At 66.4% G+C, this 12,208-nt stretch overlaps 1 protein-coding gene across 1 annotated transcript in view; it reads right to left on the bottom strand.

Moving 5' to 3' along the window:
• The window catches only part of SND1 (staphylococcal nuclease and tudor domain containing 1), a 115,398-nt gene that overhangs the window by 49,247 nt on the left and 53,943 nt on the right, over nucleotides 1-12,208 (bottom strand). Inside the window, exon 12 of the mRNA XM_066995149.1 lies at nucleotides 6,521-6,621. Within this exon, the coding sequence (XP_066851250.1) occupies nucleotides 6,521-6,621 (101 nt within the window). The remainder of the gene's footprint in view (nucleotides 1-6,520; nucleotides 6,622-12,208) is intronic.

The raw sequence follows: 12,208 nt of genomic DNA, 5'->3' as shown, positions 1-12,208 counted from the left end.
GCCAGGGATGCGGGACCCCAGGACGCTCCGCACGGGGGAGATGCCCACGGCACGGCACCGGTGCGCTGGGGGGGGGCTGCCCTGCCAGGGGGCTGCAGCACATCTGCACGTGGCAGCAGCACGTCCCCAACCCCACTCACTTTGGGGACAAGCCCCCAGTGGCAACTGCCACCAGCACCGGACAGGACAGGTCACAACCCACCGGGACACAGCTCCTTGTCCCGTGTCCCCACCGCAGCGCCGGGGGTCCCATCTGCACAGCCTGCCTGGATCCGGGCTGGGGGTCCCGTGAGCCCCCGTCTGCAGCCCCCAGAGCAGACACCCAGCTCCACACAGCCCTGGGCAGCTCCCGGCACCCCCAGCCCCGGTCTGGGAAGAGAGCAGGGAGCGGGGGAAGGTCTGGGCAGAGGGGAGGGAAGGAGATTAAAACCCGGCACGGAAAGCATCAGGAAACAAGCGCGATAGCGAGCGCTCCGTCTGCTCACTAAACGGACGATTTTATTCTGCCCCCAGCACTTGTGAAGTGTTGTAATCTTGTTGCCACCTCTGCTTGATGGCTTCATTTATTCAGCAATAGCGTGGTTATGGCTCTTTAGAAGACAAGCGCGATTGCCGGCGTTTGCTCCCACCGCGCTGCCGGGTCCTAAAGGAGCAGTCCTAAGGGCTGGGGCTGCGCGGGGAGCGCGGCCGCGCCGCTTTTGGGTCCCCAGTGGGCTCTGCAGCACGGGACGGAGGCACCCGGAGCAAATGCTGGCCTGGGGACACCCAAAGGGGCCAGTGCTGGCTGTTGTCACCTTTCCCCACAGAAACGTGAACCCGCCGCGAGCCGACGGACTCCCTGCGTGACGCTGTGCTTGCAACCACTCCCGGGGGGCTGAGCCCGCAGCCGGCCGAGCTGAAACCCCCTGGGAGCAAGCACGAGGCTGGGGGAAACCCCCAGACCCTGCCTTGGCCCCCCTGCACCCCAAAGCCCAAAGGGGTCCTGCGGATCCCACTCCCGGCCAGCCCTGCCCCGTCCCCAGCCTTTAATCCCCTGCCCTCAGAGGACGAGCTGCAGCTCCTGGTGCCGGACTCCAGAAGCGTCCAACGTGCACGAAATCAAAGTTTTCATCATTTCCACCGGTCAGAGGGCAGCGAGCATTAAATCCCAGAATACCAGGATTAATGGAGGGATCATTAAAAATCTAATGTTAAACCACCTCTGCAACCGGAGCCACGTTAATACATCACAGCCTGGTTAGAAGGAAACGACTCCTCGTTCTGGAGTGGGTTGTCCGGGCCTCCGAGCAGCGAGCCCAGAGCTGCGCCTTCATCCGCCCCTCATCCTCCTCGCAGGGCAGCCAGGAGCACCTCAGGGCAACGCCACTGGGAGTTTCTTGGGAAACTTCGGCTAAATTAAGCGAGGATGAGGTTTTTAAGTGTCACGTACCCCTGCAGATTTCTGATCAAACCGGGAGGGCCGTGGGGTCCCAGGCGCCCTGCCCACCTGCGGGACCACCCGCTGGCACCAGCCTGGGGCCGATCCCACGCCCGCGGTTAAACAACTCTGGGTTCCCCCTGTAGGATTTTAGGCCGGAATCAACGCTCCGAGGAGGAGGATGCGCCACCAGCAGCCACCAGCACCGCGAAGCCAACGGGTGCCTGGCCCCGATCCCGCTGCGACCCCAGGGGTCCCGCACCCCCCGGTGGCATTTGGCCAACCGCAAAGCACTTGGCCAACGCTCTCAGACACACGGCTTGGTTACGGGGGGTCCCGTGTGGAGCCGGGAGCTGGACGGGATGCTCCTTGCAGCTCCCTTCCAAGCCGGGATGTTCAATGGTTCTGTGCGCATCGCCCGGGGGCGCAGCCTGTCCTGGCTCAGCACTCACACCCCAGCCCCATGCACGCCAGCGGGAGCCTGTGGGAGCCTCTCCTCCTCCCCGGGGCCACATACCAGCGGCACATCCTTCCTAAACCCAGCTGCGAGGGCGAGCAGCGTCCCCCTCAGGCACCGTGGCACGTGCAGGGACAGGGACATCGCCCCCAGCTGCCCTGCAGGACCGACCGTCCTGGTGAGAGCTTTCATCCCAGGATGAGCACACGACACCCAGAGGGCACCGCGAGGCAGGGGGGACTCGGGGACAGTGCCCCAGGGTTGCCCTGCTGAACGGCACGAGTGGCTTCGCTCCAAGTCCCCACGCTCGTGGCCCCCCCGCAGCTCCCCACCCAGCGCCAGGAGCTCTGCCAGCCCTCAGCCCGGCACCGGCATCCTCGCGGCTCCCGGGGACAAGACCGCAGCCACCTCCTCCCTGTAGGAGGGAGCAGCTTGCGAGGCAGCAGCGAAATCTGGTCCCTTTCCAGCGGCTGCAAAAACCTACACGGAGCTTGGGCGCGAGCCCAGCTTTACCCTGGCACCGCGGCCCACGCAGGTACCGACCGCGCTGCGCACGTGGCTGCGCAACGGAGAGCAGAGTGCTGGCAGCTGCTGCCGGGGACTCGGGGTGAACGCCCCCCCGGCCCCGCTGCCTCGCACGGGCACCCCTGGCACAGCTCCCCCTCAACGGGTAACGGCACGGAAACCCCTCCCTGCGAGCACCCCAGCACGGCCAGGGGCTCGCGCGGCTCGAATGCAAAGCAAACCGCCCGCGCTGGCGTGCCCCAGGCTCCGTCACGCTTTGCTGACCTTGGGATTTGGGGACCCCAGTGCTGCCGGGGCAGGTGGCGGGGTGCAGGCCGTGTGCTGGGCACCCAGGGAGGCACGGCGTGGGCGCCGCGATGGGCGCTGCGGCGGGTGCAGTGCCGTGGGCGCGCTGCGATGGGTGCAGCCCAATGGGTGCTCCGCAGCGGTTGCATGAAATGGTGCAATGCAGTGGGTGCGTGGCGATGGGTACACAGCAACGGGAGCACTCCGGTGTTTGCACTGCAGTGGGTGCACGGCTCTGGTGCCTGCAGTGCAGCGGGTGCGCTGCAGTGGTTGCACCCACCACCATGGGTGCGCTGCAGCGGTGCCGTGGGCGCGGGGACGGCTGCGATGCCGTGGGCGCACGCTGCTACCGCAGCCAGACCCGCCACCACCGCCCAGTCCCCGCAGCCCGCACAGCAGGGCTCGGCCCAGAAGCAGCTGAGGAGGGGGGCGCAGCGATCCGGCCTGCAGAAGGCCCCCCCCGGCCGTGAGCGCGGTGCCGTGCCGCAGCCCTGCTCCTGGGGGGGCCCAGCACGGCCCCCGCCTCCACAAGCAGCCTCTGGAGCGGAGCGGGAGCCGGGGCGCAGAGGGAAGATGCTTCCCCCCGCTAAGCCCAGATTAAAGAACGGGAATATGGGAACACAGATGAAAAGCTGTTTGCTGTGGAAAAATCTCATTAGGCCGTGAAATACAGTTTTTGCCACTCAGAGCAGGGCGGAGGGGAGAAGGGCCGTTTGCAAGCCTCCCCCCACGCTCCCCAGCAGCACGGAACTCATTTCGCAGTTTTCCCCAGAAAATCCAGCCCAAGTTGGCTCAAAGGCGCTTTCCACCCGCCGCAGCCCCTCCTGCGGGCTCCGGGCTGTGCCCCCCGCCCCAGCTGCCTGCAGCAAACGGCGAAAGCGCCACGAGAGCAGCGACTGCAGCCAGCCCCTGAGCTCACCACCTGCACCCAGGCGGCCCCGGTGCGCAGCACCCCGGTCCTGGGACCTTCAGATTCAGCCTTGAATGTCACGGGATGCTGCGGGATGGTGCAGGATGCTGCGGGACGCTGTGGGATGTGTGGGATGTGGTGGGATGCTGCAGAACGCCGCGGGATGCCGTGGGATGCGGGAGAATAGAGCTGAGCGTCATGGGATGCTGGGGGACGCCGCGGGACACTGGTGGGCTGCTGCTGAATGTCACGGGACGGTGTGGGATGCTGTGGGATGCCAACTGATGCTGTGGGATGCCACGGGATGCTGTGGGATGCGGCAAGATGCTGCTGAGTGTCACGGGATGCCGTGGGATGTGGCAGGATGCGGCAGGGTGGTGCAGAACACTCGTGGGATCTGTGGGATGGGATGCTGTGGATGTCATGGGGTGCATGGGGTGCTGTGGGATGTCATGGGGTGCTGTGGGATGCCACAGGATGGGCACTGCTGCGAGCACCAGGACCGGCACAAGCGGTGCCCGCGGCGCTCCCCCTCTCCCGGCCGCTGCCATCGCCACCAGCCGTGGCCCCTTGGGTGTGCTGCTGCAGGGCACAAAGCTCTGCCCTGACAGCAGGAGGACACGAGCTGGGCAGCGAGGTGAACGCACCGAGGGTGGCCAGAGCCACCAGGACGGAGCCTGCCTGCAGGAAACGTGCTGGGGAGAGCAGTGGGGCTGGGGCAGGGACGTGGGCAGGGACATGGGCAGGGATGTGGGAAGGGATGTGGGAAGGGATGTGAGCAGGGATATGAAAAAGGATGTGGGCAGGGACATGGGCAGGGATGCAGGCAAGGATGGGGGCAGGAAAGCAGGCAGGGATGTGAGCAGGGATGCAGGCAGGGAAGTGAGCAGGGATGTGGGAAGGGACGCTGGCAAGGATGGGGGCAGGGGGCAGGGATGTGAGCAGGGATGTGAGCAGGGCTGCAGGCAGGGACGTGGGCAGCGGGGCCAGCTTCGTGCTCCAGGGCAGGGGGACACGTGGCCCAGCCTGGAGCTAGAAGCAGGGGCTGGCTGCACACCGGCCCCCTCCAAGGCTGCCCGGAGCAGCATCTCCCTGCTGCCCTGGGCAGAGCTGACCCCACGGAGAGGAGATGCTCGGGGCAGGGAGCCATCGCCCTCCACCCCCCCCCGTCCCCCTCTCCTCTCGCTGTTCTCCACTGCCGTGGGGCCACCTGCATGAACAGCAGCGGCACGGAAACGAGGGAGCCGAAGCCCCCAGAAACGAGGCAGCCACCAGCAACCCTCCCCGGTTCCCATCCCCAGAGAGCGGCCGTGCCCCACCGGCGGCGTGCTCCGACTGCCAAGCAGGCTGAGCCCGGCCCGGCTGCCAGGCGCACAAGCCAGGCTTTCTTCCCCGCTGCATCCGCGGCGCGGCGCGGGCCGGCGGCACAGACCCCGCTCTGTTACACCCACGCAGCGACTGGCACCCGGGGCAGAGCACCCGGCACCGCTCGGGGCGAGGCAGGACCGGCCCCCGGCACGCCGCGGCAGGGTGCCGACGGCGGGGTGCTGGCAGCGGGATGCTCGCTGCTCGCTCGGCTCACCCTGCCGCCGTCTCATTGTGCCGATGGAGGCACCCCGACCGCTGGCCCTGAAAACGCCCGTCGGGCTCACTCCCCAGACAGGGCTCGGGAGCTTTCGGGAGGCAATTTGCAGCCGGAGACGCTGAGAGCAGGCGGCAGTGCGGGGCGAGCTGCTGCTGGAGGGGGGAGCCCTACTCACCCGGTTCGCCTGGTGCTGCAGAGCCGCCCTGCGCCCCCAGGGGCTGCCCCGGCCGCTGACCCCCCCCCAAACGCTACTGCCCCCCCCAGCAGCCCCATCTGCTGACAGCCTCCTCTCCCAGCACTGCAACCCAGGTAACGAAGCCAGCAGGAGGGATGGATCTGAGCACCCAGCACCGGGCACAGCCCAGGGCTTGGGGCCCCCCCTGAACCTGCTTCCCACCCCGGTGCACGGGGATGGGGGCACGGGGAGCGCCCGAAGCCCCCAGCAGCAAGCGGAGGCACAGAGGGGACGGGGCAGCCTTGCCGGGAGAGGCGCAGGCGCTCAGGATCCGGCCCGGCACCCCCACCAGCGAGCCCCCTGCCCCGGAGAGGGATTCACCCCCCCGAGAGACAAGCACAGCCGCAGGTCACCGGCGGGTGCCTTCACCGGGGCGTAACGGGGCGAGGGGACGCGGTGCGGCTCCCGCGTGCACGGCTACGCTTCCCCCGCGCAGCGCGCGCTGCTCGGCTCTCACAGACCTCGGGTTAACGTGCAAAAAAAAATGAGCAGAGCTGCAGCACTTTGGTGGCTTTCCAAAATAGCTGCTACAGAAAAAAAAAAAAAAAAAGGAGGAGGAAACGGCCTATGACAAATCATCCCCACACGGCTCCCATCCGCTGCCAGCTGGGCATGTGAACTGCCCCAGAACCGCCCCGCTGCGAGGAGGGGCAGAGGAGCAGGGCTCCCCCCGTACCCCTGGGGCAGGGAAGCCACCAAAGGGGCCTGGGGCACAAAATGGTGCTGGGGTGGGGTGGAGGATGGGCTGGCAATGAGGGGGGCAGCCTCTGGCTGAGAGCGGGGGCTCCCCGTGGCCACAGGGCTGTGGGTGTCTGTGGGGCAGCCCCCAAACCGCTGCACCGGGCTGGGGGGGTGGCGATGTCCTTTACCCCTGGGACAGGACAGACAGTGCGGGGAGCGGTGACAGCTCCTCCAAAGCAAACCCACTGCTGAGATGCTTCTGGAGGCGGGCAGCTCGTGGTGGGGTCCTGCACCTCGCGGCCCCAAACCACCCCGCTGGGGCGCACAGGGCGATGCGGTGCCGGGCAGGGCAGCACGGACAGGCCACCCCCGTCCCGGTCCCACAGGAGGCAGAGCGCGGAGCGGGGCCCCGGGGCCACACTTACATTCCCCCGATGGAGACGGTGGCACACGTGCGCTCGGAGAAGGCCGGCACGGTCTCGGTGGCGCTGCTGGCGGGTCGGATGTAGTCCACCGTCACGTTCACCTGCGGGGACAGACAGGGGTCAGCGTGGGCGCAGCGTCAGGGCCGCGGTGCCCCCATCCCCGCACCCCCAGGCCCCAAAACCTGCCCATGCCCCAGCCCCGGTGGCGCTGTCAGCGCTGCAACCTCGGATGCTGCAGCGTGAGCTGGGTGAAGCCGGAGCCGTGCCGGGCGGACAAGCTGCACCGTGGGCTCCTGGTGGGCGCTTGGGTCCCCGGGGTGCCCGGCTCCTGCCAAGCCCCGCTGCGAGCTCCCCGCACGCCCAGGAGCCGTGGCCGGGATCCCGAGCACACAGCCAGCCCGGCTGCCTCCTGGTGTATGGGTGATGGTGTTCGGGCTCTGGTATGAGAGTGCGGCTGCACCTTCAGGTGCGTTACGGCACAGCTCGCTGCTGAGCCGCAGCTGTCAGGCGGCATCAGCATTGCCAGCGCCGCACCGAGCGGCACACAGAGCCCGGCTTGCAGAATGCTTCGGGGGGATAGGGAGCACCCCGGGGTGCCCCCATCACCCAACTGTGCACCCTGCATGGGGATGGGTGCACCCTGGGACCGCTGGGTCCAGCTGCAAGGGGTCCAGCTTGGGGCGGCTCCTGCTGCGCTGCTGCTGGTCGCTGCTGCCGGAGCGGGGCTCAGCACAACCTGGGGGTGCAGGGATGTGCAGGGCTGAGTGCCCGACTCCAGCTCCAGGGCATCATTCCCCAGACCTCGGGCAGCACACCAGCAGTACTGGTAGCACCCACGGCACCAGCACCACCACCATGGCACCCAGAGCGCCAGCAGCACCAGCACTTGGGTGCAGTGCCAGCGTGGATCTGCAATTCCCGGCCACGGCAAGGCAATAAAGAGCAGGGAAAATTAAACCAGAGTTGAACTCCCAGCCCACGTGCTCGAACAGGCCGCTAATGCATTCCCACATCTGCACGCACCATTTCTATGCAAATCCGACCTAATCCCACCACCCTGCTTCTGCAAAAAAAGCCGATTTCTCCCCATTAAAGCTGGCGCTTGATCCGGAGGAGCAGAGGCCGTGCCGGGGCTGGGCAGTACCCGCAGCGAGGCCAGCGCAGGGCCCCTGCCAGTGACCGAAAGCTCCACATTTGCCCCAAACAGGGCCCCGGGGCAAGGATAGGTGGAGGGGGAGCCCCCGGGGGATCCTCCGGCTGCTGCCCCCAGGGGACACCCACACACTGCACGCTTTCCCCGTGTTTTTTTTTCACTCCGTGCCGTCAGCCCGAGACAGACAGGCGTCGAGCGCAGCGCTACAAGAAAGCGTCGCCGAAACCCTTTCAAACTGTCGGCTCCTTACAAGCCTCGCTTTTTAAATGAGCACAAAAATGCAAAAAGGTACGACTGAGTCAAAATTTCCTGCCGTCAGATCACTCACTGGAGCAGCAGATCTAATCATGTTTTAGCAGCAACAAAAGAGGGAGCTCTGTCAGGAAAGAGCCAATTAAGGGTAGAGGTTAAAGGAATTCCTCCCCGTGAAACTATTGTCATAACAACTGTACGACAAAAAAAGACAACAATTACTCCAAAAGGCAGGTTAGGGAATTCAAACTACTACAGGGCCCTTTGTCACCGGGCAAGGCGGCGAGGCACAGCTCGGTTAGGAAACACCTCGGCTGGAGCTGGGCAAAGCGTCCAGCAAACAGCCAGGGTGGCCAGCAGCTCTAGGGGGCAGCCCCCACTTGGGCACGGACCCTGCATCGTCAGGACCCTGCATCGTCAGGACCCTGCATCGTTAGGACCCTGCATCGTCACGGCAGGGGCAGAGCAGGCAGGGGTCGGGCTGGGCGTCACAGCTCAGCCTGCAGCACCCGCGCACTGCACTGTGCTGTGCGGCATTGCAATGCACCGCACCGTGTTGTGCTGTGCTGCATTTTGTGGTGTTTTGTTGCATCGCATTGCACCGAGCCGCACAGCGCTGCGTTGCCTTGTTCTGCGCTGCCTCGTGGTGCGTTGCGTTGCGTTGCATTGCAAAGCGCTGCATTGTGCTGTTGTGTCGTGCTGTACTGCACCGCATTGTGCTGCGTCGCACTGCGCTGCACCACACTGCATCGTGCTGTGTCGTACTGCATCGCACTGCATTGCATGGCGCCGTGTTGCATGGCACAGTGTTGCATTGCACCGTGCTGCATTGTGTTGCGTTGCGCTGTGCTGCACAGCATTGCGTTACACTGCGTTGTGCTGCATTGCACTGCACTGCATCGTGTTGCGCTGTGTTGCATTGCGTTGCATGGCATTGCATGGTGCCGTGTCGCATCGTGCAGCGTCGCATTGCACTGCGCCGCATTGTGTTGTGGTGCATTGTGCAGCGCTGCACTGCATTGTGTTGCATCGCACGGTGCTGTGTTGCACGGTGCTGTGTTGCACTGCGTTGTGCGGCGTTGCACTGCACCGCACTGCACCGCGCTGCGTCGCACAGTGCCGCGTCCTGCTGCGTTGCGAAGCGTCGCACTGCGTCGTGTCCCCTGCACAGCTGAGGCTCAGCGCGGTGACAAAGCTGGCACGTGCCCCGCCTGCGTGATGCCAGCACAGCTGCAGCTGACAAGTTGCAAAGGCAAAACTCCCCCCCCCCGGAGCGAGAACAAGCTCGCCACGAGCTTCCTACGCAATCGGCACGAAGGGGCTCGGACCTGCCCGCGTCCCCCTGACCCCACCTGCAGCCCCGACCCCCCCCGTGCCTCCCAGCACAACCCCGGCACAAGGGCACACGCAAGGCCCCGGAGCTGTGGTGTGCAGTGGGGACCTGCACCTTGCGAGGAGCCGGGCGATGCTGCAGCACCAACCCTGCCCAGGGCACGCACGGGGCACCGGGGTGCCAGGAGCAGCAGCAGCAGCGCGCCAGCGGCTGGAGCTGGCTGCAAACCAGAAATTAAAATTGTCAGGTAATTAGCACCTGGCTCCTGCCTGCCTGCAGCCCCAAGCAGAGCTGCTACAGGGATGCTTCTCCTCGCGAGCTCAGAGCAATGCCGTGGGGACAACGGCCAGAAGCAGGTGCTCGGGGCCGGCACCAAGCAGGCAGCTGGCTCGTGGCTGCATCGCCCGCATCCTGCACCGCCGGCCCCGCCGCCACCCAGCTTGTGTCACCCTGACACCCCCAGCCCCAGCTCAAAGCTATTTCATGGCCAAGCCCTGGGTGCTGCCGCATCCCTGCTGCTCCCCCGGCCAGCTCCTGTCCCCTCGTGTCCCCAGCAAGGGGATGACCCTGGTGCACGGGCTGCAGCTGCAAGCAGGGTGCTCCAGCGGGCTGGGGCTCCTCCTGCACCCACACCCCAGGCTGGTCACATCCTGCACCCCGCCATCCGGCTGGGCATCTCCTGTATGTACCTGCAGACCCCAAACTGGGCACCTCCTGCACCCCAGACCCAGCTGGGCACATCCTGCACCCCTTGGCCCATCTGGTTGTATCCTGCACCCCAGACCCAGCAGGGCACCTCCTGCACCCCCGGGCACCTCCTGCACCCCCGGGCACCTCCTGCACCCCAGACCCAGGCTCTGTCGGGCAGCAGGCACGCGCACAAGCCTCCATCCCTGTCACCCAGCAGACCTGCAACCCAGCAAATATTTCATGGGGGTAAAAAGGACGAGCACTTTCCCAGCACGGGGAGCAGCGTGCTGAGCTCCCGCAGCTGCCAGCACCGGGAGGGAGCTCGGCCCTGGGGTGGGCTGTGGGATGCAGGGACCATTGGTACGGTGATGCTCAGACCTTTGGCACGGCAATGCTTGGCCCATCAGCACAGCAAAGCTCGGCCCACCAGCACGGTGATGCTCAGCCCATCGGCGCAGCGGCTGGCTCTGCTCGGTTCCCCCGTGCCCGCGGGGCCGCACCAAGCTTGTGTGTCCCCCCCCACCCCCGGAGCCGGTGTCGATGGCGGCCGTCTATCAGCGGGTTTCCAAGGTCAGCTGCAGTCAGAGTGAATTAAATCACTCCGGCAGCTCTCCTCCCTGGAGGAGATCCAGCCCCGGGAAGAATGGCACTACAGAGACCGCGCGCCGCGGCGCAGCTCAATGTCACCCGCCCCTGTCCCCTGCCACCACCGGGGTCGGCGGCCACCCCACCGGCGAGACCCCCGCCGTGCCAGCACCGTCCCGGCACCACGGTGAGGGGGGAGGGTGGCTGAGCTGACCCCAGCCCTAAAACTCGCCACCAACTTGTGTGGGAGGGCGTTCAGGGAGGGCTCAAACCCACAGCAGTGCCCGGGGTGCTGAGCACCACGTCCCCGGCACACCGTCACTGCCACGTGGGACCCAGCACGGGGTCATTGTGGTGTGGTCCCTGGCACGGGGTCCCTCTTATAGGGTCCCTCTAACGTGGTCCCTGGCACGTGGTGCCCAGGATGTGGCCCCCCAGCACGTGGTCCCTGGTACTCAGGGACTGAGCACACGGTTCTCAGCACGTGGTCCCCTGCATCCAGCCCCGGGCACGTGGTCCCTGGTGCGTGGTACCCAGCGTGCAGCCCCCGTGCATGGTCCCCCCCACGTGCTCCCCAGCCACGCTGGCGCTCCGGTCTTTGGGAGCATCCGCTCGGCCTCCGAGCCAGGAGCAGGCACAGCCCAGCTCCCCTGCACAACCCGGACACGTGGCACGAGCTCGCAGGGGGGGCAAAAACAGTCCCTGTGAGTTTGGGACAAAGAAGGGACAGGAGATCCGCGGGCGTTTCGGGCAGTAATTATAGCCGAGCAGGTCTGGTCTGCCACCCACCCCTGCCACGTGCACCCCCTGCCATGCCCCAAGCGCCCGCACGTGGGACCCCCGAGGTCGTGCCCCTGTCCCCATGCCTTGGGACCAAACTGACCCTCCTGGGCACGGGGTACCCCTGGGGACATCACCGACACGGCACGGAGCCCACCCTGCCGCTCCAAACGAGGGCACTGCCACCGCAGCCACGCGCACACCCTTGCCCCTGTGCCGCCGTGCCGGGCGCCAGCAGATGCCACTCTGGGGAGCTCGGGCACCGATTTTCCCCGTTTGGCTTTTCCTGTTCAGTGCTCCGCAGCTGCTGGGCTGCTCCCAGGCAGCTCATGTGGGTCCCCTGCCCCTCGGTCACTGCGGTGCGGGGACAGGGGGAGGTCTGTGCGGGGGGACCTGGTGCCCGCTGCCTGCTCCGACCCATCTGCAGCCCGCTCTCACCGACCCAGCACAAGCAGAGCTGTGGCCTCCATACTCCACAGGGAGCTGGGCCCTCGTGTCCTGGCACCTGCCCCGGCACTGGGATTGAGGCCACTGTGGCCCCACAGCATCCCGCAGAGGGGGGCCGCCCCAGGAGGCTGCGTTTCGGGGACAGCAGCAGCTCAGACGCTGCGGAGAAGCACCGGCACGCCGCGGATGTGCCAACGGCCAGGTCCCGGAGCAGCTCGGTACCAGCACGTGCTGCTGGTGGGAGTAAGAGAGGAAAGAGAAAACGGGGCTGGGCAGCAGGTCTGACGTGCCCCGGCACACAGGCACGGTCTGCAGCCCTGCTCCAGCTCTCCCACCCCATCGGGGCCCATCGCAGCTGACCCCGCTCAGCAGGACCGTAACACTACTGCGTCAGGGAGCCACAGGCTGGTCCCGTTCCTAACGGTGCAGCGTTTGCTCCGTGGCTTGG

Source organism: Anser cygnoides, chromosome 1 (genome assembly GCF_040182565.1).
Source record: "Anser cygnoides isolate HZ-2024a breed goose chromosome 1, Taihu_goose_T2T_genome, whole genome shotgun sequence".
In the NCBI taxonomy this organism is placed as follows: Eukaryota; Metazoa; Chordata; class Aves; order Anseriformes; family Anatidae; genus Anser; species Anser cygnoides.
This window is presented reverse-complemented; position numbering and strand designations above follow the sequence as displayed.